Below are 25,158 nucleotides of genomic sequence, written 5' to 3' on the forward strand. Positions count from 1 at the left end.
GGGTGCAAAGTGTACTCTACGGGGGTGGGGGGGGGGATTGCAACCAGGATTGCCAACCAGCAGGCAATTCTGAGTAGGTACAGCTTCAAATCTTGGAATTCGATGCTCAAGTTTAAGGAGCTGGTGCCAACTGAGTCCAAGGAGGAATTTGGAGCTATAGTGGAGGAGGGCAAAGCGGTGGCACTGATCTGTTTACAGGCCTCACTGGATGCTGTGGACTCAGTGGCGCACACCTTGTCCTCCGGTATTGCCATGGGGCATAGCTCATTGCTGCAGGCCTCAGAACTTCCACTCGAGGTTCAGCAGACCATGCAGGACCTGCCTGTGACATTATTGACATGAACTGTGACCGTAGAGATCATTGTTGCAACCTGGGTCCTATGGTTGTACTAGTTCTTGTACAGAGGAAGTCAAGTGAGGTGTCTATGGAAAGGTTGTAGTTTGTTGGTTATGATTATGCTGTCTGTAAATGTGTATCATTTTTGTTTTTGAAATTATGAATATTAGCTATGTACTTGTATCGCAATGTGTTTGATTCTAAGAAGTGAAGCATTTGATCAGCTTCCTGAGAAAGGGCTATTCTCAGTAAGTGCCCAATCAAGAAACACTTAGCTGACAATGGACTTTGGGAGATGCCAATCCACATCTGAGCTTTCCTGGGAACTTTCAAACTTACATGCAAACAATGGCCTTGGCCTCCAAAAGCTAAATCATTCATGGACATGTGACTTGCCTAGGTGACTACAAACTCCATCTTGTTGCTGTGACTTTGCAGAGAAGAACCAAGGGGTTTCCACCCACAAGAGAGAGAATATAAAAGTCCCTGGCAGCCTCTCCATTTTGTCTTCAGCTGGCTCAAGAGATGGCCTCTCCACCCCAAAGAGATGCCTGAAAGAAACTGGAACAAAGGACAGTAACTACAGGGGTGTGGGTGATTTCTGGACCCAGACTAGAAAGGAGTCGAGTCTGTGAAAGAAGCTAATTGGAACATCTCTGGGGGTGAGATTTCATCTGTAATCAATTTCTTAATGTATTAGGCTTAAACATGCGTGTTTTGTTTTATTTTGCTTGGTAACTTACTTTGTTCTGTCTGTTATTACTTGGAACCACTTAAATCCTACTTTTTATACTTAACAAAATCACTTTTTGCTTATTAATTACCCAGAGTAAGTAATTGATACCTGGGGGAGTAAACAGCTGTGCATCTCTCTCTATCAGCGTTATAGAGGGCGAACAATTTATTAGTTTACCCTGTATAAGCCTTATACAGAGTAAAATGGATTTATTTGGGGTTAGGATCCCCTTGGGAGCTGGGTGTCTGAGTGCTAGAGACAGGAACACTTGCTAAACCGTTTTCAGTTAAGTCTGCAGCTTTGGGGCACGTGGTTCAGACCCCGGGTCTGTGTTGCAGCAGATTAGCGTATCTGGCTCAACAAGACAGGGTTCTGAAGTCCCAAGCTGGCAGGGAAAACGAGGTAGTCTCAGCACATCAGGTAACAGTCCCAAGGCGGTCTCTGTGACCGAATCCGTAACACTGCCTTTTGATGGGGCGGGTCTGTTCGTGGAGCAGACTGACTCTAGGCTGTATAGCCTAAAAGACTCAAGGGCTACTATAAAATCCTTGGGTATGCACACTCCAGCAACCCAACGGAAACATTTCAAGCTTTAGCAGTAGCAGCATCTCCTATCCAGGAGGTGCAGGTGCTCCTTGCCATGGAAGCGGTGGAGGAGGTTCCTCAGGACCTAAGGGGCAAGGGATTCTACTCCCGATATTTCCTCGTCCCCAAGGCAAAGGGGGTCCTCAGACCCATTCTAGATCTGTGCAGACTCAACAAATTCATAGTAAAGTTGAAGTTCTGCATGGTCTCCGTGGGCATCATTATTCCCTCCCTGGATCCGGGAGACTGATATGTTGCCCTCGACATGAAGGACGCGTACTTCCATATAGTGATTCGACCCACACACCGGCCCTTTCTACGCTTCATGGTCAACCTCAAGCATTATCAATTCATGTTCCTACCATCTGGCCTCTCAACAACCCCCCCCCCCGAGTGTTCACCAAGTGCATGTCGGTCATGGCCACTTTCTTCCATCGGTGGCAGGTGCAAGTCTACATCTACCTCAACAACTGCTGCGCAGGGGCTGCACCAGGGGGCAGGTGGGGTCTCAAATCTGATTAGTCAGATCTACATTCGAGTGACTGGGTCTCCTCCTCAACTTGGGGAAGTCGACCTTGGAACTGACCCAAAGATTAGAATTAATTGGGGTGGTGTTAGACTCGGTTCAGGTGTGAGCACTTCTGCCAGAGGCCTGCTTCTAAGCCATCACAGACATCATTCAAGGCTTCCGGCAATTCCCAGCCACTACAGAAAGGGGGTGCCTGATTCTCCTTGGTCACATGGCTGCCTGCACTTATGTAGCCTGGCACACCAGACAGAGGCTCAGGCCTCTACAGACATAGCTCGTTTCGGCCTACCGCCCAGGACGCAATAGCTTGAATTCAGTGGTAATGGTGCCAGGGCAGGTCCTGGAGTCCCTTCAATGGTGGCTTAACCCTCAAACAATATGCGAAGGAGTCCCTTTCAACAGCTCTCAGCCTTCCTGGTAACGGACGCGTTGGCTTTGGGATGGGATACGCATTTGGGAGACCTCCAAACACAGGGCCTTTGGTCGCAGGACGAGCTTTCCATCCATATCAACATCAAGGAGCTGAGGGCAGTGCGACTAGTATGTCAGGCCTTTCAGGCCTGACTACAAGGTCAGTGCATAGCTGTTCTAACAGACAACGTTTTACATCAACAAGCAGGGTGTACCCCATTCCTCTCCCCTATGTCAGTAAGCCCTCCAGCTGTGGGAGTTCTGCATAGCCTGCTCCATTCATCTGGAAGCATCCTTTCTACCAGGTGTTCAGAACACATAGGCGGATCACCTCAGCAGGTCCTTCCACATGCACGAGTGGTCCATCCGGATGTCATACACCTCGTTTTCCAAAAGTGGAGATTTCTCCAGGTCGACCTGTTTGCCACCCACTGCAATAGGAAGTGCCCAGTGTTCTGCTCCTACCAGGGACACAGCCCAAGCTCATTCATGGACGCATTCCTGCTACCCTGGGGAGCTCGCTTGCTCTACGCTTTTCCTTCATTCCCTCTTGTGCACAGGGTCGTTTTCAAGGTCCGATGGGATAGGGCAGAGATAATTCTGGTGGCTCCAGCATGGCCCAACAACATTGGTACACCACGCTCTTGGAACTGTTGGTGATGCCCCAGTCATGTTGCCTCTCCTCCCTGACTTAATGACTCAGGACCACAGTCACCTTCATCACCCCAACCTGCGGTCCCTCCACCTCACGGCTTGGAAGCTTCATGGCTGAACCCCATGGAACTTCTGTGCTCAGAACAAGTAAGGAGGCAGGAAGCCCTCCACTAGAGACACATATCTGGTGAAGTGGAAGAGATTTTCTTGTTCGTTTGAATGTCGTACACCCCCTTTCCAAGTACCTATACCTCTGATATTGGAGTACCTCCTGCACCTGAAACAGGAAGGCCTGGCAGTGTCCTCCATAAGGGTACACCTTGCTGCTATCTCGGCCTTCTACCCAGGAGCATCTGGTCAATCTGTCTTCGCCAATCCTATGATTGGTCTTTTCCTCAATGGTCTGGACTGCCTACATCACCAGATCAGGCAGCCTGTCCCTGTGTGGGATCATACACTGAAGAGGACCAGGTTAATGGGGCTCCCATTCGAACTGCTGGCGATTTGTTCCCTTCTATATCTGTCAAGGAAGGTAGCCTTTCTGGTTGCCATTCCATCTGCAAGAAGGGTGTCTGAGCTAAAGGCCCTTACCTCAGACCCGCCTTACACGATTTTCCACAGGGATAAGGTGCAACTCAGGCCTCATCCAGCCTTTCTTCCCAAGGTGGTGTCACACTTCCACACCAGTCAGGACATTTTCCTGCCTGTTTTTTACCCTAAACCTCATGACAGTAGCCGGGAGCAGAGGCTGCACTCCCTCGATATTTGGCGAGCACTAGCTTTCTACATCGAGCGCACTAAGCCATTCCAGAAGTAGAACCAGCTGTTCATACCAGTGGCAGACTGGATGAAAGGACTCCCGGGCTCATCTCAAAGAATATCCTCCTGGATCACATCATGCATCCGCATGTGCTATGAGCTGGCCAAAATACCAGCACCGGCTCTTACAGCGCATTCCATGAGGGTCCAAGCCTCGTCAGCAGCGTTCCTGGCCCGGGTCCCGATACAAGAAATCTGCAGGCAGCAACTCAGTCCTCGATACATACATTCACCTCTCACTATGCCGTCATAGAATCATAGAATATCAGGGTTGGAAGGTCATCTAGTCCAACCCCCTGCTCAAAGCAGGACCGCCATGCCAGAGATGATGCAGCTTTCAGCAGAGTGGTGCTCCAATCAGCGTTTCCATAACTCCGACCCCACCGCCTAGGTAAGGCTTGAAGTCAGCCAATTGGAATCGATATGAGCAAACACTCGAAGAAGAAAAAACAGTTACTCACCTTCTCGTAACTGTTGTTCTTTGAGATGTGCTGCTCATATCCATTCCAAACCCACCCGCCTTCCCCTCTGTCAGAGTAACGGCAAGAAGGAACTGAGGAGGCGCAGAGTCATATATTGAATGCCATGAATGCACCACTCCAGGGGGCTCCACAGCCAACCCGACGTGTGCTGCTAGGAGAAAAACTTTCTGACAACTGTGCACGTGGCACGCACACACTTAATTGGAATGGATATGAGCAACACATCTTGAAGAACAACAGTTACGAGAAGGTGAGTAAACGTTTTTTCACCATTTTCTTACATTTATTCAGATTCTTAGTTTTTATAATGTAAGTTAAGATCTAAAAGTGCTTAAATAAATGTGTTTACATATAGTTTAAGAACATAAGAACTGCCATACTGGGTCAGACAAAATGTCCATCTAGCCTAGTATCCTGTCTTCTGACAGTAGCCATTGCTAGGTGCTTCAGAGGAACAGAACAGGTAATCATCAAGTGTCGCCCATTCCCAGATTCTGGCAGAGGCTAGGGACACTGACCCTGCCCATCCTGGCTAATAGCAATTGATGGACCTATCCTCCATTAATTTATCTAGGTCTTTTTTGAACCCTGTTATAGTCTTGGCTTTCACAACATCCTCTGGCAAAGAGTTCCACAGGTTGACTGTACATTGTATAAAGAAATAATTCCTTTTATTTGTTTTAAACCTGCTGACTGTTAATTTCATTTGGTGATCCCTAGTTCTTGTGTTATCCAAAGGAGTAAATACCACTTCCTTGTTTACTTTCTCCACACCAGTCATGATGTTATAGAGCTCTATTATATTCCCCATTAGTTGTCTCTTTTCCAAGCTGAAAAGTCCCAGTCTTATTAATCTCTCCTTATATGGAAGCTGTTCCATATCCCTGATTCTTTTTGTTGGCCTTTTCTGTACCTTTTCAAATTCCAATATATATTTTTTTGAGATCGGGTGACAATATCTGCATGCATTATTCAAGGTGTGGGCGTACCATGGATTAATATAGAGGCAATATGATATTTTCTCTTTCCTAATGATTCCCAACATTCTGTTAGCTTTTTTAACTGCCGCTGCACATTGAGTGGATGTTTTCAGAGAACTATCCACAATAACTCAAAGATCTCTTTCTTGAGTGGTAACAGCTAATTTAGACCCCATCATTTTATATATATAGTTGGGATTTTGCTTTCCAATGTGCATTACTTTGCATTTATCAACATTAAATTTCATCTGCCATTTTGTTGCCCAGTCATGCAGTTTTAAGAGATTCTTTTGTAGCTCTTCACATTCTGTTTGGGATTTAACTATTTTAAGTAGTTTTGTATCATCCGCAAATTTTGCCACCTCACTGTTTACCCCCTTTTCCAGATCATTTAGGAATATGTTGAATAGGACTGGTCCCAGAACAGACCCTGGGTGACACCACTATTTACCTCTCTCCATTCTGAAAACCGACCATTTATTCCTAACCTTAGTTTCCTATCTTTTAACCAGTTATCAATCCATAAGAGGACATTCCCTCTTATCCCATGACAGATTGCTTTGCTTAAGAGCCTTCGGTGAGGGACCGTGTCAAAGGCTTTCTGAAAATCTCTGTACAATATATCCATTGGATTCCCCCTGGTCCAGATGCTTGTTGACTCCCCTCAAAGAATTCTAGTAGATTGGTGAGGCATGATTTCCCCTTACAAAAACCATGCTGATTCTTCCCCAACAAATCATGGTCCTCTGTGAGTTTGCCTGGTACTGAAGTTACTGGCCTGTAATTGCTGGGATCGCCTCTGAAGCCTTTTTAAAAAATTGGCGTCACATTAGCTATCCTCCAGTCATCTGGTACAGAAACTGATTTAAATGATAGATTACATACCACAGTTAGTAGTTATGCAGTTTCACATTTGAGTTCCTTCAGAACTCTTGGGTGAATACCATATGGTCCTGGTGATTTATTACTGGTTTTATCAGTTTGTTCCAAAAATCTCCTCTAATGACACCTCAATCTGGGACAGTTCCTCAGATTAGTCACCTAAAAAGAATGGCTCAGGTTTAGGAATCTCCCTCACATCCTCAGCCATGAAGACCGATGCAAAGAATTCATGTAGTTTCTCTGAAATGGCCTGTCTTCCTTGTGTGTTCCTTTAGCATCTCAATTGTCCAGTGGTCCCACTGGTTGTATAGCAGGCTTCCTGCTTCGGATGTATTTAAACATTTTTTTTGCTATTACTTTTTGAGTCTTTGGTTAGCAGTTCTTGAAATTCTTTTTTGGCCTCCTAATTGTATTTTTACATTTCACTTGCCAGAGTTTATGCTCCTTTCTATTTTCCTCAATAGGATTTAACTTCCACTTTTGAAAGGATGCCTTTTTGCCTGTCACTGCTTCTTTTACTTTGTTGGTTAGTCATGGTGGCACTTTTTTGGTCTTCTTACTATGTTTTTTAGTTTAGGGCATAAATTTAAGCTGAGCCTCAATTATGGTGTCTTTAAAGTTTTTATACAGCTTGCAGGGATTTCACTTTTGGCACTGTACATTTTAATTTCTGTTTAACTAACTTCCTCATTTTTGTATAGTTCCCCTTTCAGAAATTAAATGCTACTGTAGTGGTGTTCCCCCACCCCACCCCAGGAATATTAAATTTAATTTTATTATGATCACTATTACCAAATCGTTCAGCTATATTCACCTCTTGGACCAGATCTTGTGCTCCACTTAGGACTAAATCAAGAATTGCCTCTCCTCTTGTGGGTTCCAGGACTAGCTGCTGCAAGAAGCAGTCATTTAAGGTTAAAAAACTTTATCTCTGCGTCCCGTCCTGAGGTGGTATGTACCCAGTCAATATGAGGCTAGTTGAAATCCAGTGTTATTATTGATTTTTTTTTATCTTTATAGCCTAGCATTTCACAGTCACTTTCACCATGTTGGTCAGCAGTATATTCCTACTGCTATATTGTTATTGTATAATATATACAATATATAATATATGTTATTATGACGTCTGATTTGTGTCCATATATATGCCATCATGTGCCAGCAATGCCCCTCTGCCATGTACATTGGCCAAACTGGACAGTTTCTACGTAAAAGAATGAATGGACACAAATCAGACGTAAAGAATTATAACATTCAAAAACCAGTTGGAGAACACTTCAATCTCTCTGGTCACTCGATCACAGACCTAAGAGTGGCTATACTTCAACAAAAAAGCTTCAAAAACAGACTCCAACGAGAGACTGCTGAATTGGAATTAATTTGCAAACTGGATACAATTAACTTAGGCTTGAATAGAGACTGGGAATGGATGAGTCATTACACAAAGTAAAACTATTTCCCCATGGTATTTCTCCCTCCCACCCCACCCCCCACTGTTCCTCTGATATTCTTGTTAACTGCTGGAACTAGCCTACCTTGCTTGTTACCATGAAAGGTTTTCCTCCTTTCCCCCCCCTGCTGCTGGTGACGGCTTATCTTAAGTGATCACTCTCCTTACAGTGTGTATGATAAACCCATTGTTTCATGTTCTCTGTGTGTGTGTGTATATAAATCTCTCCTCTGTTTTTTCCACCAAATGCATCCGATGAAGTGAGCTGTAGCTCACGAAAGCTTATGCTCTAATAAATTTGTTAGTCTCTAAGGTGCCACAAGTACTCCTTTTCTTTTTGCGTATACTTCCCTATGTCATTGACACCTACATGTGTCACGACCACCAGCTCTTCCCCAGCACTACATAAGTCTGTCTAGATGTCTCACAAGATCTGCAACCTAGCACCTGCCAGGCAAGTCACCATGCGGTTCGCCAAGTCATCACAAACCCAGCTGTTTCTAATGATCTAATCACCCATTACTGTTACCTGTCTCTTCCTAATAATGGGAGTTCCCTTCCATGAAGAGGTATCCTCAGTGCGAGAGGATATCATGGCATCATCTGGAAGGAGGGTCCCAACTATGGGATTGTTTCCCTGTGCTCCAGTTTGATGTTCTCCTTCCCTGAGACTTTCATCTGCCTCAAAAGCACAGAAGCTGTTGTATCCTCCAAGTTAGCAAAAAGAACCACCAAATTTAGTATAAAGGCTATATTTAGTTGCAAATCACCAAGTTTCAATGGGCATCAGCTAATCAGCTTTCCTTAGAAAAATAATAAAAAGTACAACTGGAAAACATTTTAAAATCAATTGTTTAAGATCAGTGATTTAAATTGCTTTGATTTAATCAGTCCACCAAGCTTGAAATTGACATACATTACATATTTCTTGTGCATTTTCTTTACTTTGCAGGCCGCTCCCCCTTTACTTTTTTGGATATCTATACTACAGAAGCAGCACAGCAACTTCAAAAAGTGTTCTAAATGATTTAACTATTGATACAACTGACTGGTGTCTGGTCTGAATTAGATTGGTGCCACATATTACTATGGACCGATGGGTTCGAAGGTGAGCACCTGAAGGCACTCCTGCCATAATCCTTGTAAATCTATTCTGAAATCAACATAGCATAAAGGCTACAAAAGGCAAAAACCTTAAACAAGCCAGAGGCTGGCATTAGAGCTGAGGGTTGTGATTATGTTGGCACTACCTGTCTCAACATAGGTCTTATGTGGTTGGTGTAGAAAGTGTGACTGAAAACCTTGACACTCCAGTTACATTTGATGCTCTCATGTTGACAGACTGCTTCAAAATATCAGTTTCTTTGTGGCCTCAGTACACCACCCTATTCATGTTTGACACCAGCTCAGGAGACAGGGACTCATCTCTCCCTAAGCATAGGTTTACCTCATGAGGAGCGTATTTAACTCTGAAGACATTCCACTCTGTCCTCAGAGGCTGGAAAACCTATGGAGACTCCAGTCACAGTAGCATTCATACTGCCTCAGTCACCTTGAGTCCTCTAGAAGATAGAGCATACTCTATAGATTCTTATTTTCTTTCCACCATGTTATGTTGGCTTATCAGATACATGCACTTAGTATCAAACTAGCTGAAGTTCAGTTGATGACAGACTTTGTAGGAGCTCTTGGCATTATGAGTATACAAAGTGTATTGGAATTGAGAGTTGTGACTTGATCAATCCATGACACACTTGGCTCTGGTGCCTACACAGACATATGCCACCAGTGCAAATGGAATCAATTCCTGCTCCAGTGGCACTATTCTCTTTTCAGCATGGGCAGCTTTACAGCATTCTGCATCTCCTGTCCAAGAAGAAAGAAACAGGTGAACATGCAAGACTGTTATCTTGACAGAGATACCAAATATCTATCAGTTGGCCAGAGGAGGAAGAAAACCAAATTTTCAGCTTTTTCAGCATATATTTATGAAGAATTTTTTTTGCCAAACTTTTCATTGCCTTTCCTAAAAAACCCAGAGTCTCAAAATTAGTGCACAAGTGTAATGTAGTAGAAGAAATATTTGGACTTAGTAAAGCATTTGACACTGTCTTACATACATCACTTGAAAATTACACTGTCTTTGAGTGGAACACTGCCTTGTGTAATGAAAACAAGCTGAAGTCCCATAAACAAAGGCTAATGATACAATGTATCAATAGCGAAAAGTGAGATAAGATGGTACACAACTAGGACGAATGAGATTAAATTGAAAAGGAGAAGAATGAGGCTGAATATCAGAAAAATCTAAATGACAACAAAATAGCCCTGAAATGGTAGAAACTCGCTTACTTGGAATATTTAGAACTATAGAAAATACTAGAAAATATTCTGTAAAAGAGCATCCTGCATTTGTGGAGAGATGGACTGTATGATCTAGTAAGTCTTTAATCAGTTCCTGCTATGATTGTATGAAAATGGCTAGGGTTATTCCACTTTCTTTGGAAACTGTCCATAACGCTGACATATCTAAAGAAAGTGGACACTGTTCTTCCTCTAGAAAGGTTAACAGTGCCTGTTTTGATGGATCCTTATCAAGTAGGTGAGAGGGACATCTGGCAACATGAAAATACCATCCAAGCAATCTGCAAAAGGGCAAAAGTAGTTGGAGCTCAGGGACACTGATGACTTTTTGCCACACTCATCATGTAAACCTGGTAGAGGCTACAATGGCCAGAGAAAAGTGATAGGACACGTATTTTGGCACCCCTTCTCTTTGATTGTAACATTAAAATGACTGTTTACCAATCTTCAAAGCTTACACTGTGCATTGGGGACTACTAATCATTATTGCCAAGTATTAGTTGATACACAAAAAGATTTGTGAGGTGGAAGAAGGCTCCCTTGCAAAAAAAAAAAAATTTTTTTTTTTAAAATCAGTCCATCAGTGAGCTAGTTAGTATGGTCTTTAATGTCCATGTTGCAACAATAAGAGCAACAGTCACTGGGATAGAAGTCTGCTGCCAATATAGTTCAATGGGAACTATAACAGAAACACAAGGGCCTGCTGCGTGATGGCAAAGTTAGGAAAACTAAAGCCACTCTTTTTCCCTAGCATGTGTCATGGGAGGCGGTCCAGTGAGGAAAAATAGCGGTCTAGTTTAAGATTGGGTGAGCAACCTTAATTCTAGCATTTCCAACATTTGAGTGCTTGACTTTGCACTTTTACCATGTAACTATTGTGATTTGTGTGTGTAATGTTTTACCTAGGTGGTGATAAAGGAAACGGAGAAACAAATACCAGAAGAAAATTATGCTCTTACATGGGAAATACCACTATTAATTCAGACTGTTCCCTTTTTGGACCAGTTTAGGCTTAGTGTGTATCTACAAAATTCTTGATGGTTGTAGTAGCTGTTTATATATGATGGGATTGCATGTTTTCCCTCAGATGGAGGATTAGCTGATCAAGGACATAATTTTAGAAGGGATTCAGTGGAGACACAAGTGGATCCTTGAGGTTCTGAAGTCAACAGAATGCATGAGAAAAACTACCTGAGTCCCTTGTTGTTCCTTATTACAATTGGAGTATGTAATAGTCTCTTCTAGGCACAGCTCATTTTAAAGTCTTTGTGTCCCAGACCAAGGTCCGGAACACTGGATGTATCAGAGAGAATTTGTCAGGTGCCTACTGTCAACAAGTGGAGAACATTGAGCCTGATGTCTTAGCAGTGTTCATTATTCATGGCACACCTTTTTATGATGCAGCCTCAATGGATGTCCAAAAATCTCAACTGATGTGATTTAAAGACAATGGTGATGCTATGGCTTTAGTAGCTGTGTATTCCAAAATGGACTAAACAAGTAATTATGGAAATCACTGCAAGTGCCCCTGCTGACTTATCCAGAGTTCTGGAGCATTCCTTCCTGCTATCTAGGAGGATCGATGGGGTTTAACAGGAGAGACTTTGTGAGGAGGATTGTAAATGTGACTCAGTTCACAATTTAGAATATTTTGGCTCTCTCCATACGTTCTACTGTGGAACTGTGCTGTTTAGAAAAAAAAATCGGACAGGTCTAGTCAGGACCATAAGACCTTTTGGCTGCAGTATACCTATCTGCCTCCATCTGTCCAATACTGAAGTAATTATTGGGGCTTAGGGGTGGACAAGTTCTGTGAGACAGGCTGGGTCTCCAATGGTTTTCTTCTGGTCTGAAGCGTCCTCTGAATCCTCCTTGAAAGCCCACCTCTATAAAATAAATAAATAAAAGAGGCAAAAGATAGTGAAGACTGCAGCCATATCATTTCTGTGTGTTTTGTTCAGTATGGCCACTAATTGAGGATTGAAGGAGCTGACCAGTAGACTGGGGGGAATCAGAAAGCTGACAATCTTATCTTGTTTGAAATACGCTACCCACACTTCCCATATCACTCATCAAGCCAGCTCTGTGACTGGGAGGTCTGGGTGCTACCTAAGTCAGAAATCTGGTAGACCTGCCTTTTGTTCTAATGCATGGGCAAGATTAGACCTGAAGAGCCCTCTCTGGTCAGATTTTTCACAATGAATGATCAAACTCCACACTGAACAAGTTGATCTTCCAGTGTTTAGGGTCAGCCTGTGCATATGAAACATTTTTTCTCCTTTCAAGAACCTTTTTCTCTCCTATCAAAACACTGATTTAAAAAGAGCATACTGTTTTTGCCAGGCTCTTTGAAGCAGGGAAAAAGTGAACAGTACAAGTGCGTTTGGAGCTGGCCAGAAAGTGCCCTATCTCTTAACAGTGATTGGAGCCACTGACTGTAATGCTAATAATAAAGGAGAGCCCAGATGTCATGAACTGGTCTTTTGGAAGTGAAGAATTTGAAATTGTATTCCTTATACAGTAATTGTTACTCATTTATGGAATAGCATACAAGCCAATGATGTTGGTCCCCATCCTTGTTTCCTGTTCTTGTGTGTAACAGAAATATAATGTTAGTGTGAAAAGAATGCTTCATCAAAATACATTTTTGAAGGAAGCTGTTTCTTAATTAAGCCATAAAGAGGAAATCTAATTTCAAAAAAGTTGTTTTAACTTGCAATGTTTTTATGCATTGGTGCAGTATGGTTTTTTTAATCTTACATTTCTGTTAGTTTGTATATATAATGTTTCTAATTTGTTTCTGTGCAAAATTGTTGTCTAGAAGAAACAAACAAATCTACTAAGGAATATTTAAGGCCTGTGCATCCTCTACTAAGAGTGATAGAACCTCCTCTACAGCCTTCTGAACCTGCCAAAGTGAAAGAAGAAATTAAGAAAAAGGCAACTGGAAATTGTTCAGAGAATGCAACAGGAGAAGCTGGGCTTGAGGGTTTTGTAAGTAACAGGTTTATTCCACTTTATTTGAATAAGATATCGTACAGCTAAGGTATTTGAATATTATGCAACCAATACATATTTTCATGTTGTTATAACATTTTACTGGCTAGAATTCTCTTAAATATTAGTATGCACGTAATTTTTCAGTGTATCCAATGATCTAATTTGCAGAAAGCTACAATTCAGTATAAACTGGACCTTGAGATCCCAACCTTGGAATAGAATTCATTTTCCAGGAGTTTATTGCCATTCTTCTGACAATTTCTTAGTAGCATCTGTGTGTATGATGTAATATGGACAACTGAGATAGGCACCTTAACTCAAATTCATTAGTTTTGTTAGACCAGTAATTCTTGAGCCAAATATCTAGGTATGTATTAGGTGAACTCCATGTCCCTTCATTTATAAATACATAACTGGTACACTCTGAAATGAGTTTTTCTAGTAAATTTGCCTTTTAAATAATTCCAGAATTTATCAGAGCTTGAACCGCACCGCCTCAGACAACGAGAAGACTATTTAAAACAGAAGCGAGATACCCTGATGGCTATGAAGAAGGAGTCAAGAAATACTCTACCAACACCAAATATATATCAGAAAGAAGAGGCATTATCTTCTAAAGAGGTGAAGGATGACCACTTTAATCAGCATGACTAATCTTGTTTAGAAAAATTGCAGACTACTTCAATGACAATATAGATATAGCAGCTGAATATCGAAACAGAACAAAAGAACAAGGAAAAAGTGGTAGAATTTAATGGCAGAACACACACAGTTGCAAGTTATTCATTGTGCAGAAATTAGTTCTCCAATTTAAAGCCATTATAGATAAGAAGCAGAAAGCTTAGTGATCTAATGAACATTAAATGCTTTTTCTACAATGGTAAATTTTCATAATAAACCTATGCTCTTGCGCATGTTGTTAAACTGATTCATTGCGTGACAGTTTGCTCCTACCTGCTAGTGAGATATGATTTTGCATACTGGTTCCCTGAAATGTTAGCACCTTTTTTGCTAACACACGCAGAAAAACAACGTTCATGGTCCACACCACTATCTTGAATTTTCTGAGAAGTGTTATTTTACAGAAGGGTTAAGTGTGATTACTTCCTTTTGAGACTTTGTAAAGGGTTTTAATTGTATTTCAAGTGAGGAAATGCCCTATAGCTTCAGCTACTGGTGGAGGCGGCAGCAGTATTAAGGCAAGGAGGCCTGAAGTTTGGGTGCTAGTACCATCTCTTTGCCTTGCACAAAAATCTAGGCTTTTGTGCTGAAAGCAATCTTCCTGTGATAGAGTTAGGACCATGGAAAAGCAAGATCTCTTCATAACTGGTATATTCTTGATGGTTCTAATCTCTCCTGTCATTAGACAGTTGTAGTGGTGACTTAGGCTACAGTAGTGAATGTTCCATCATTCTCTTGAAGAGACAGGAATAGGTGTGCATTGCCCATTTGCCACAATACAAAGAAGATCAAACTGCCTATGAATAGCATAGATTCATAGATACTACGGTCAGAAGGGACCATTCTGATCATCTAGTCCGACCTCCTGCACAACGCAGGCCACAGAATCTCACCCACCCACTCCTACGAAAATCCTCACCTATATCTGAGCTATTGAAGTCCTCAACTCGTGGTTTAAAGACTTCAAGGAGCAGAGAATCCTCCCTTAAGTGACCCGTGCCCCATGCTACAGAGGAAGGCGAAAAACTTCCAGGGCCTCTCCAATCTGCCCTGGAGGAAAATTCCTTCCCGACCCCATATATGGCGATCAGCTAAACCCTGAGCATATGGGCAAGATTCACCATACTACAGAATACACTACAGATACTACAGAAAATTCTTTCACCATCCAAGAGAACGAATGTTTCCTTTGTGAATTTTTTAAAATTTAAAATACAGACAAGACCAGTCGGTCCCTTATGAAGGGGGAATGAGTACTGTGAGTTCATAGGGGAACTGAAGAGATGAAGATGCCAGAACACTTGTATTTGCTGTTTGATGCTGTGTCCAAGCAGCGAAGGATTGAAACCTTCATTTCTGGATTAGGGATTTTAAATTTACATAAATTAAACCTCAGGCTTCCTTCCTAGGGCATCTTCTCCATAAGTATTAAGCAATGAGTTCCATGAGATTTTTAAAAATTACTTAGTTCTTAAGTAAGAACAGCATCAGATATACACTACCTCTGATAAAATAAATTATCAGTTATAATTAGCTGGGGTCAGTCCTTGCTGTGTGGTAAAAGTAGCACACTTAGAGTATGTCTGTACTGCAATTAAACAGCCCCTTATCCAAACCTCTTGAGCAAGAGTCCGCTGGCACTGGTCAGCCATAGGTGTCTAACTGGCATGTAGAGATTTGGGCTCTGATTGCAGCCCAAGCTCTGGGACCCTCCCATCTCACAGGGGCCTAGAGCCCCAGCTCCAGCCTGAACCTGAACATCTACACCAGGGGTTGGCAACTTGTGGCATCCATGCCAAAGGCAGCACATGAGTGGATTTCAGTGGCATTCTGCTGCCAGCCAAGGTCCTGGCCCCGCTCAGCCTGCTCCCGGCCTGGAGGGACAGAACCCTGAGCGGGGCTGGTGGCTGCAACCCCAGCTGGCAGGGGCTGGTGGCCGGGACCCCAGACTGGCACCACGGGCAGCAGACAGAACCCCAGACCGGCAGCGGGCCCTGCTCAGCCCACTGCCGGCGTGGATGGACGGAACCCTGGACTGGTCGCTGGGAGCGGGGCTGGCGGATGGAACCCCAGACTGGCAGCGGGCTGAGTGGCTCAGCGCGCTGCTGGTCTGGAGTTCCGTCTGCCGCCCACACTGCCGGTCTGGGGTTCTGTTCGTCAGTCCCTGCCAGCTGGGATCCTGGCCACCGGCCCTGCTCAGCCCGTTGCTGGCCCGGGGTTCCGTCCATCCAGGCTGGCAGCGGGATGAACAGGGTTCCGGCCGCCAGCACCACTCAGCCCGCTGCCAGTCTTGGGTTCCATCATGGGGCTCCTGTAAATGTAAAATTTATTACTGGCACACACAAAACCTTAATGAAGACTTGGCACACCACTTCTCAAAGGTTGCTGACCCCTGATCTACACAGCAGTTAGGCTCGCAGGGCTTGGGCTAAGGGGCTGTTTGAATAAGGTGGCATGAGCTATCCACGGCTTTTTAATTGCAGTGTAAAATATCCCTAGGTGCTGATATATTTCATTAGCTTTTGTCTTCTGTAGCAACTGTTAATGGCCATTTTCAGACAGGAAGCTGGCCTGGTACAGCAATTCCTGTATTTCTAATTCATTTACTTCATCCTGTCATAATCAGGCACTAGATGTTGCCTTGCAAAAAGAGATCTGTGTCCCAGATCTGAGTTATTTAGTGGTGCAAGGATGGTTGAAAGAAGGAAATCACTGCAGTGTGATTCAGCAGATTTAAGGATAAAGTTTAGAAAACTCCTAAAAATAGGACAGAAAAATTAATCTGATGAGACCAATTATGCTTGACATCAAAACAGCATGCCTCCCTTACATGTAAGCATTGATGCTGGCCGTGATATATAAGGGAACGCTCACAAGATGGAATTCAGTACTCTCTGTATAGCTACTTGATTGGTGCGAGTTAAAGAATCCATAACCATGTTTGTTCCTAAGCTAGGACCATGGTTTTGGTCAGTGTGCGCTGTATTTCTAAGTCTGTTGATAGAAGATCATTTGAAAGCAATCTGCCCCATTTGTTTCCCTAACTTTTTGGAAATACTTCCATGTTAAACTTGATAGAAAATTTTTCTAAAAAAGGCAAGTACTGTAAACACCACCTCTAATTGTAAACTCAGGACATGTTTTGCTGCTAGTCTCTTGCATCACATCAGTAATATAGACTCTGCAATGAGAATTTTGATGTCAATTGCACTGATTTCTGAGAGTACAATTCATCTAACACTTCTGTAGCAGTATTGGGTCTGTGGTGCTAAGCACAGAGATAACTTGTGTCAGAAAATAAGCAGACATGGTAAGGTACCCTTACTACACAATGACTTGTCAGGATTAAAAGCTGATTTAACTGATAGTAAACAAAGTTATAACAAACAACTTGCTGCAGATCAAAGTAAATAGGGGGAGATAAGTCAACTTTCTTATAAAGACCTTTCTAAATTTTTAATTTTAAAAAAACTGAGTTTTATTATACTTGGAACATTGGATTGCCTTGTCTCTCAGATCTGCCTCTCTAAACAGTTAAGGAACAGTACTGACTGACTTCAAAGGAAATCTAGGCCTCCTCCAGGAGGATTATTATTTTACAGTAGAGGGAGGGCAGAGGCAGACTTGCTCAGGGAAACAGAATCCTTTTCCCCAAACAGTTGAAAGACCTTTATATTTCTGATAGAGAATAATGGGTTTGAGAGATCAGGTACCGTAGCATGGCAAGGTCAGAATCACTGATATTCAGGGTCTAGCTAGTCTGATGCTAAGCCTCCAAGAGTGATCAACACCAAATACTTCAACTCAACACCAAAGGAAAAAAGTACTCTGAATGTTCACACTATTAATGAAAAGGAAAAGGAGTACTTGTGGCACCTTAGATGCCACAAGAACTCCTTCTCTTTTTGCAAATACAGACTAACATGGCTGCTACTCTGAAACCTGACACTATTAATGATTATTGTGCTTTATGGAGAAGGGGGAGTTACTTTCTTCAGCGCTTAAGATGGATTGTTATCAATATCACTGTCTTAAAAAAGGAAATATTGAGTTAAGCACACAGCTGTGTGTCCAGGAAGCCCCACTAACTAGCTGCTTGAGCTACTACAAATCTTTGTTAGCCTTCAATCCCCTCACCCCACCCCAAACTCCACCTGTTTGAAGATATCACACAATGCATAATGTTGACATCACCACTGGTTACAAGTAAGTTAGCATTTAATGCTGTACAATGGGGTATCTCTAGCAAAGCTGGATTTACCAGGTTGACTTGAGGGAGGTGCAAAATAGCTTATAAATTATTTCAGTACCATAAAATCCTATATTCTGGTACTGTAAGAAGATATCTGCAGATGTGTACTAAAGACAATTTTTATTATTGCTTTGTAATTCACCTTTACATACCACTCTGCTACAGAAATTATGTTGGTCACAAAACTAACGTGTTAGGGTTTGGCTGAGGAACATGGGGTGCATCATACTCTCTTTTGTGCTCGGAGAGTGTGTTGTCCCCAGGTGTAAATTACAGCAAGTATCATAGAAGATTAGAATTGGAAAAGACCTCAGGAGCTCATCTAGTCTAACTCCCTGCTCAAAGCAGGACCAACACCAACTAAATCATCCCAGCCAGGGCTTTGTCAACCCAGGCCTTAAAAACCTCTAAGGATGGAGATTCCATCACCTCCGTAGGTAACCCATTCCAGTGCTTCACCATCCTCCTACTGAAATAATGTTTCCTAATATCCAACCTAGAACTCCTCCACTGCAACTTGAGACCATTGCTCCTTGTTCTGTCATCTGCCACCACTGAGAACAACCTAGCTTCATCCTCTTTAGAATCCCCCTTCAGGTAGTTGAAGGCTGCTATCAAATTCCCCCTCTCCTCTTTTCTGCAGACTAAATAAGCCCAGTTCCCTCAGCCTCTCCTCATAAATCATGTGGCCCAGCCCCCTAATCATTTTCATTGCCTTCTTTTAGACTCTCTCCAATTTGTCCATATCCTTTCTGTAGCCCCAAAACTAGACACTACTCGAGATGTGGCCTCATCAGTGCCAAATAGAGGGGAATAATCACTTCCCTCAGGCTGCTGGCAATGCTTCTGCTAATACAGCCCAATATGCTGTTAGCCTTCTTGCCTCATATCCAGCTTCTCATCCACTATAATCCCCATGTCCTTTTCTGCAGAACTGCTGCTTAACCAGTCAGTCCCCAGCCTGTAGCAGTGTATGGGATTCTTCTATCCTAAATGCAGGACTCTATCCTAAATGCATGTCCTTGTTGAACCTCATCAGATTTCTTTTGGCCCAATCCTTCAATTTATCTAGGTCTACAGAACCTATGCCATTATCAGCCATCCTGAGCTTTGGGAAGCTGCCAAGATTGCAGTTTTTGCAAGTAATTTCCATTTCAGTATTTTTTAATTCTAAGCTCTCCATTCATTGTTTATGGTCTGAATTGACTTACAAAGTTCCAGTAGATTTTTATTATTGGAAGTCAATTTTCTATGCAGCCGGAGAGGTTATATTGTAATGTAATAATTTTAATTTTGTTTTTAGGAAATGTCAGAACAGGAGAAGCAAAGACTATTACTGAAGAGGAGAATGCTTGCAGCAAAACTTAAAGAAGAAGTTATTAACAAGCACTAAGTTTTAAGAATCTCATTGTAAGAATACTCGTGGACAAGAATTGAATTTCCTTTAGAATAAATTTAACCATAAACTGCTTGCTTTTAAACACAATATATTGTTGATTTTCTACAAAACATGAGCAACTAATTTATTCATATACATAATATTTAAAACTAAATTGCATCCATAGTAGTAAAAACTCGATTTCACACACTAACCCAGTGGGCCAAGATTTTTTAAAGTGCTGACTTCTCTGGGGTCTGCTAGGTGCTTAGCACTTTAGAAAATCAGGCTACCTATTTAGGCAGCACCTCAATAATTATGAGGTATTTTATTACCATAACACCTAGAAACCCTAGGCATGGACCACATTGCCCTTGTGCAGTAAGGACTTAGGATCCTACCTTTAGACACCCATCTTTGAAAAGCTTTGCCAGCGCCACTTATTTAAAATTACACCTTTGTAAAATTTAATATATAAAAAATTCAAACACCTCTACGTATTTTTTTTCCCCTTTTTTCAAAACACAGAAATGTTCATACCATGGAAAACATCATCTAAAGAATTCTTACATCAGTTCTCTAACAGAGAGGTAAAAATACAGAACTTGCTTCTTTTCCTTTTATTAGTCTGTCAGTGAAATATTACCCTTTTCAAGTATCAAATATGATAAAGTCTAATTAAACAGGGAAGCACTCAAGTTTTGTTTGAGATACAGGAAATGCAGATGAAGCTTGTGAAGTCATGAGACAAATTTCATAGTAACTGTAGATTCCATTGTTTTTATAAACCTTTTGGGCCAATTTAACAGTAACTAAGTAACAGTAACTGTGTTTTGTGGCGAAGTACAACTTTTAAAAGTAAACGTTGTCTCAGTTAAGTAAAATGTGAAAACACTTATGAGCTAGTCCCATAATTCAAAATTTTGAAAACAATTTTTTGCCATTTTGTTCACTACAATTCACTGCTGTCTGGTCATAAATCCTGCTTAGAACATTTCTCAGCAAAGAGGCTGTAATCTGTAAGGTTTCATCACTAACAATGCTTGATTGGCGCAGTAACTGAGTAAAAAACCACCCAACCAATCAAAATTTAATGTAACTTTTTATTAAAATAGTATTTATAACTGATACATGTTGGCAGATGTAATATTTTTTCTAAAAAAAAAAAAAAAAATCTGTAGTGGAGGGGCCCCAGGCATTAGAATGTGTCTGTCCCTAGCAGAATGCAGACAGCATATAATAAATCATAGATAAAAGAATCTTTGCCTGAGGCAGGTGACCCTGCATGTTAGCCAGTTTGAGTGGGAGCTCCATATGTCACCCTCCCAAGGGGGTTTAAAAAGTTTGATAAAAATGTTCAAACCTTAAGATGACATCAAATGTCTCTTCATATAGTTTTATTCTTCTAGAGTAACTATAAAAATTCATAACATTCACTTATTTGCTATAGAATAAAGGCTCATGAGCTGGTCTGAATGTATTCTTAAAGCTCTTGGCAGTTCTTCAGAAGGGAAAGGTTCTAGGGGAAAAAATGAGAAACCAACACTTTTGAATCAAAGAACTTTGTTTAGGGTAATTTTTTTTATTAGAAAAAAAATTGGATTGAGGTCAGGTGATGGTTCCAGCCTCTGAAGAGGAAAGGCAGACACTACATCACTTTGGAGCCTTCTTAGTGGTAACTATGACTTTGTAGGAAATTGTCATCTTTAAGCATGGAGAGACACGACTTGTCAAGAAAATATAAAATGGAGATCTGGTGAGCAAGCATATGGTGACGATATTCCAATCACATTTGAATGAGCTTCCCTAGTCACTGCCTTTGAGTTGGAGGCTAGCTTACCAAATGGGTAAGAGGAGAGGCCACATTCTTGATTGCCTGGAGCCTACAAGGGGCAACAATAATTCCCCCAGGTCCACCCACATTAACTGTCATCAATCAGAATGCTTTGTGTCTAGCTTACTGGTTGGTAAGAACTCCTGCATTCTGGTTGGTATTTGATCTAGTGGTATATAATAATAGTTTAAAAACCGCATGAATAGTGTGTCTTATTAAAGAATACTTTAAAATGGCCACATTCCAAAATTATGAGTTAACTTACCATGTACAACAAACCAAACAAAAGCAATAATTATGGAATTACAGGGTCACATTTTAATTCCTGAATGTTACAGTTCAGCATTAATATCACCACATGTATACAAATGGTGTAAAACAAGTACAGTGGTATTTTAATACAAAATAAACTTCTGTTTTATGGAAAAAAAACTATATTTCATATCTACACAGACAGTCCATATTTTCCAAACAATAGCTAAAATTAAAATTAACTACAAAATCTCCAAAACAGGTAAACCTGTTTCAGTTTAAACTATTCCAGGAGAAATGGACCCATAACACATATTACAAGAGTGATCTATGTTGTGGTTTGCAGCTGGTTTCATAGTTTAACATCTCTGACACATTAATTGTAGTTTCGGGGGGGGGGTTCCTCACTTCAGCATGATCTCAGATCATATAGGGGAAACTAACATTAAAATATTTACAGTTCACTTGCTGCTCTTTGAAAATAAAACCTCTTAAACTGTTTACCTCCATCAATTTATCTGTTGGGGGGTTTTTTTTTTGTTGCAATTAGTTTACGTACATGGAATGTGCTTTTACTCTTTAAAAAGCAGCTTTCATATTACACCCAGGTTCAGATGCTGCATGTTGATTCTGCCTCATACAGAGACTGGTATATTGTTAGCAATAATTCCTTCTTGGTCCAAAATGGCTTTCGGGTGTTAAATGCCACTTTATTAGTGTTTCTTATAACCACCTCAATTACACAATTTAAACCTACAAATGTAAAAATGCACCTGCTGCTCAAGGAAGAGAGCTCCACTAATAAAACAGAAAGTGACTCAATTCACTATCTTCTGTCACCTGAAAAACTGCTAGCTGTACTTAGTGTGTAGTTTAAAGTACTAGTTTATTGATGCTAGCACTTTCTGGAGACCTTTTTGGAAGCTACCGATCCTTGCCATAGATATTGCTGGATATCCAGTTTAAAAAACAATCAAATTAACTGAACTGTCCCTTATCCAGCTTGCTTTTTTTCTTCTCTTCAAAATGCGAGTTGAAAGTTCACATTTTTTACAACTCAACATGCACAGTTATTCCGGATGCTCCCCACTCCATCTGTCAAACATTTTATTAAATTTGCAACTAATGGTCCCAAAATCTGAATTTATTTTTTTTTAATGGAAATAGAATTATTTTCCCTTCATTTTTTTAAAAAAGAGGCAATTGCTAAAAGAACAATATGGACAGCACCATTACAAAATTAAGATTACTGGGTTTGCAACTGAAGCTTTACATTTTTTTCTAGGTCTGTTACACACTGGAGAAACCCTGCAATATTAAAAATTGTTAACTACACCTTCCTCCCTCCCCGTACCCTCCCAAAACCTGAGACTTTCCTTGCTGAGAAGCTGTCATCCAGGTTCTGATTACTAACCCTCCCTCCTCCCCTCCCAACTGAATGGCAGACTCCTTATTTTACTAGAAAGAGATTAAGTTCCTTGGAAGCCTGATGTTTGCAGAACTAAACCTTTCTCACTGATATACTGAGTTTCTTTTGCTACTCCTTGTATTATCTCATATATTCAAGGGAGAAAGCTTTCTGATTCAGACTCGTTTTAGCTCTTTGAACAGTTGCAGCATTTAAGACCTCACAATATAAATTTCAATGTTCTTATGAACCAAGACGGGGTCTTTTCCTTGGGGATGTCTCCTCTTCTTCCTCTTCCTCTTCATCATCTGGATAATCCACTAGGCCAACTAGACTTCCCTGCTGATTTTAAAAAAAGAAAACCTCACATTTGAAAAAATTCATCTCCCAGAAATGCACAGTTGTAATAAAAATATCAGATCCCCCTTGATCAGCTGTCTAGGACACAGCTTCAGAAGATTAGTGTATTAGGATGGCATGCAGTATGTTTATAAACTTCCAACCACAATAATAATAATTTTTAAAAAAGCATAGAGTGTTTGGGCATATGAAACAGAAAATGATAAGAGGAAAGTTGTCACCAATGAAGTACCTGGACCCAGGCTGACCTATAATGTAAATCTTCCAACACATCAGGGTAAGATGTTTTCTGTATAAAATCAAGGAAAATACCAGTATTGAAAACTGGCTTTCCACTGTGAATTTGACCCAAAGATACTTTAAATGGTCTCACACTATTTAAAAGTCTTTAATCCTATTATCTTTTATGAGTGTCCATTATTTCCTTCTTAGAGTCCTGAGGATCCCCATCTACCTCCTCAATCCAATTTATACTTCTCCCTTTTTAAAAGCCATATAAGCACAGTGATCTATCCTCTAGGCCGGGGTGGCCAAACTTTTTGGCTCGAGGACCATATCTGGGTGGGGAAACTGCACGCAGGGCCGGGGCAGAGACTTGGGGTGCAGGAGGGAGTGCAGTGTGCAGGAAGTGACTCAGGGCAAGGGGTTGGGGCAGAGGAGGGGTGCAGGGTGTATGAGGGAGCTCAGGGAAGGGGGTTGGATGCAGGAGGGGGCTCAGGGCAGGGAGTTGGGGTGCAGGGGGAGTTTGGGCTCTGGCCCAGTGCTGCTTACCTGGAGCAGCTGGCATCACTTCCCTGCGGCCCCTGGGGGAGTGGGGGCAGAGAGCTCCATATGCTGCCCTTGCCGCGCTTCCAGGTACCTCCCCCAAACCTCTCATTGGCCGCGGCTCCCTGTTTCTGGCCAATAGGAGCTGCGGGAGGCAGTGCCTGGAGGCGAGGGCAGCGCAGAGAGCCCTCTGCCCCACCCCAGAGGCCGCAGAGACATGGTGCCAGCCACTTCCTGGAGCAGTGCAGGACCCGCAGCACCACAGGGGTGGCAATCCCATGGGTCGGATCCAAAGCCCTGAGGGGCCGGATCCGGCCCATGGGCCAGTTTGCCCTCCCCTGCTCTAGACTGAGGGTCTGAGGAGTTTCCATTTTAAAAACACTCCTGTTCCTCCACCTAAGGTGAGTAAGTGGAACTGGTGAACATGATGCTACTATATGCAGCAAGAGCTTGGGGATAATGGAGTGACTTGACTAGAAATTAACCACTGGTCTCTCACTGTAATGTGAGTCTTCAGCTAAGTACCAACCAAGTCCTCTGTGTGGGCGTGTGCGTACGGTTAAAGGCATTAGCATGAATTCCATAACTCTGGTTTCATTGATATAGACAGTTCATAGGAAACAATCAGAGTGAGTGTCTTGTTAATGCCACATCACAGAAAACAGTAAGAAAAATGTTTCCGTTGAAACAGAGGAAATCTGGTTCTCTCAATAACTTAAGACTTGTGCCATGACTAACAGCTTGTTTAATACTTGGGAATTTGAGTCCCTCATGTCAGCTGGACATGCAAGATTGGTGACTCTAGTTAGTAAAATCTACAAGAACTTGGAATTGCTAAAATAAAGTGTTTTTACAGTCCCCCAAAATTAGTGTAATGTGACTGGACTTGAAATATTTTATCCTTAACGACAGACTGCCCTCAGCCTTCTTTCTATTGTCACACAATATAGGACGTAACACAGTACAAATCAATATGGTTTCATTCAACATGGGTTCGAA

General features: G+C 41.8%; 2 protein-coding genes across 7 annotated transcripts in view; one reads left to right on the plus strand and one right to left on the minus strand.

Annotated features, from left to right (window-relative positions):
* Nucleotides 1–21,125, plus strand: part of CFAP36 (cilia and flagella associated protein 36) — a 115,245-nt gene extending 94,120 nt beyond the window's left edge. The window contains exons 7-9 of the mRNA XM_043511497.1: nucleotides 13,051–13,223; nucleotides 13,698–13,850; nucleotides 19,466–21,125. Of these exons, the coding sequence (XP_043367432.1) occupies nucleotides 13,051–13,223; nucleotides 13,698–13,850; nucleotides 19,466–19,555 (416 nt within the window). The 3' untranslated portion in view covers nucleotides 19,556–21,125. The remainder of the gene's footprint in view (nucleotides 1–13,050; nucleotides 13,224–13,697; nucleotides 13,851–19,465) is intronic.
* PPP4R3B (protein phosphatase 4 regulatory subunit 3B) overlaps nucleotides 20,634–25,158 on the minus strand; it is an 85,620-nt gene continuing 81,095 nt past the window's right edge. For 4 of the 6 annotated variants that reach the window (XM_043512331.1, XM_043512332.1, XM_038395588.2 and 1 more), the window contains exon 16: nucleotides 20,634–23,376. In XM_043512331.1, coding sequence (XP_043368266.1) covers nucleotides 23,278–23,376 — 99 coding nt within the window. In that variant the 3' untranslated portion in view covers nucleotides 20,634–23,277. The remainder of the gene's footprint in view (nucleotides 23,377–25,158) is intronic. The other 2 variants (XM_038395590.2, XM_038395587.2) reach the window with 1 other exon arrangement.

Source organism: Dermochelys coriacea, chromosome 3, assembly GCF_009764565.3.
Source record: "Dermochelys coriacea isolate rDerCor1 chromosome 3, rDerCor1.pri.v4, whole genome shotgun sequence".
NCBI classification, from domain to species: domain Eukaryota; kingdom Metazoa; phylum Chordata; order Testudines; family Dermochelyidae; genus Dermochelys; species Dermochelys coriacea.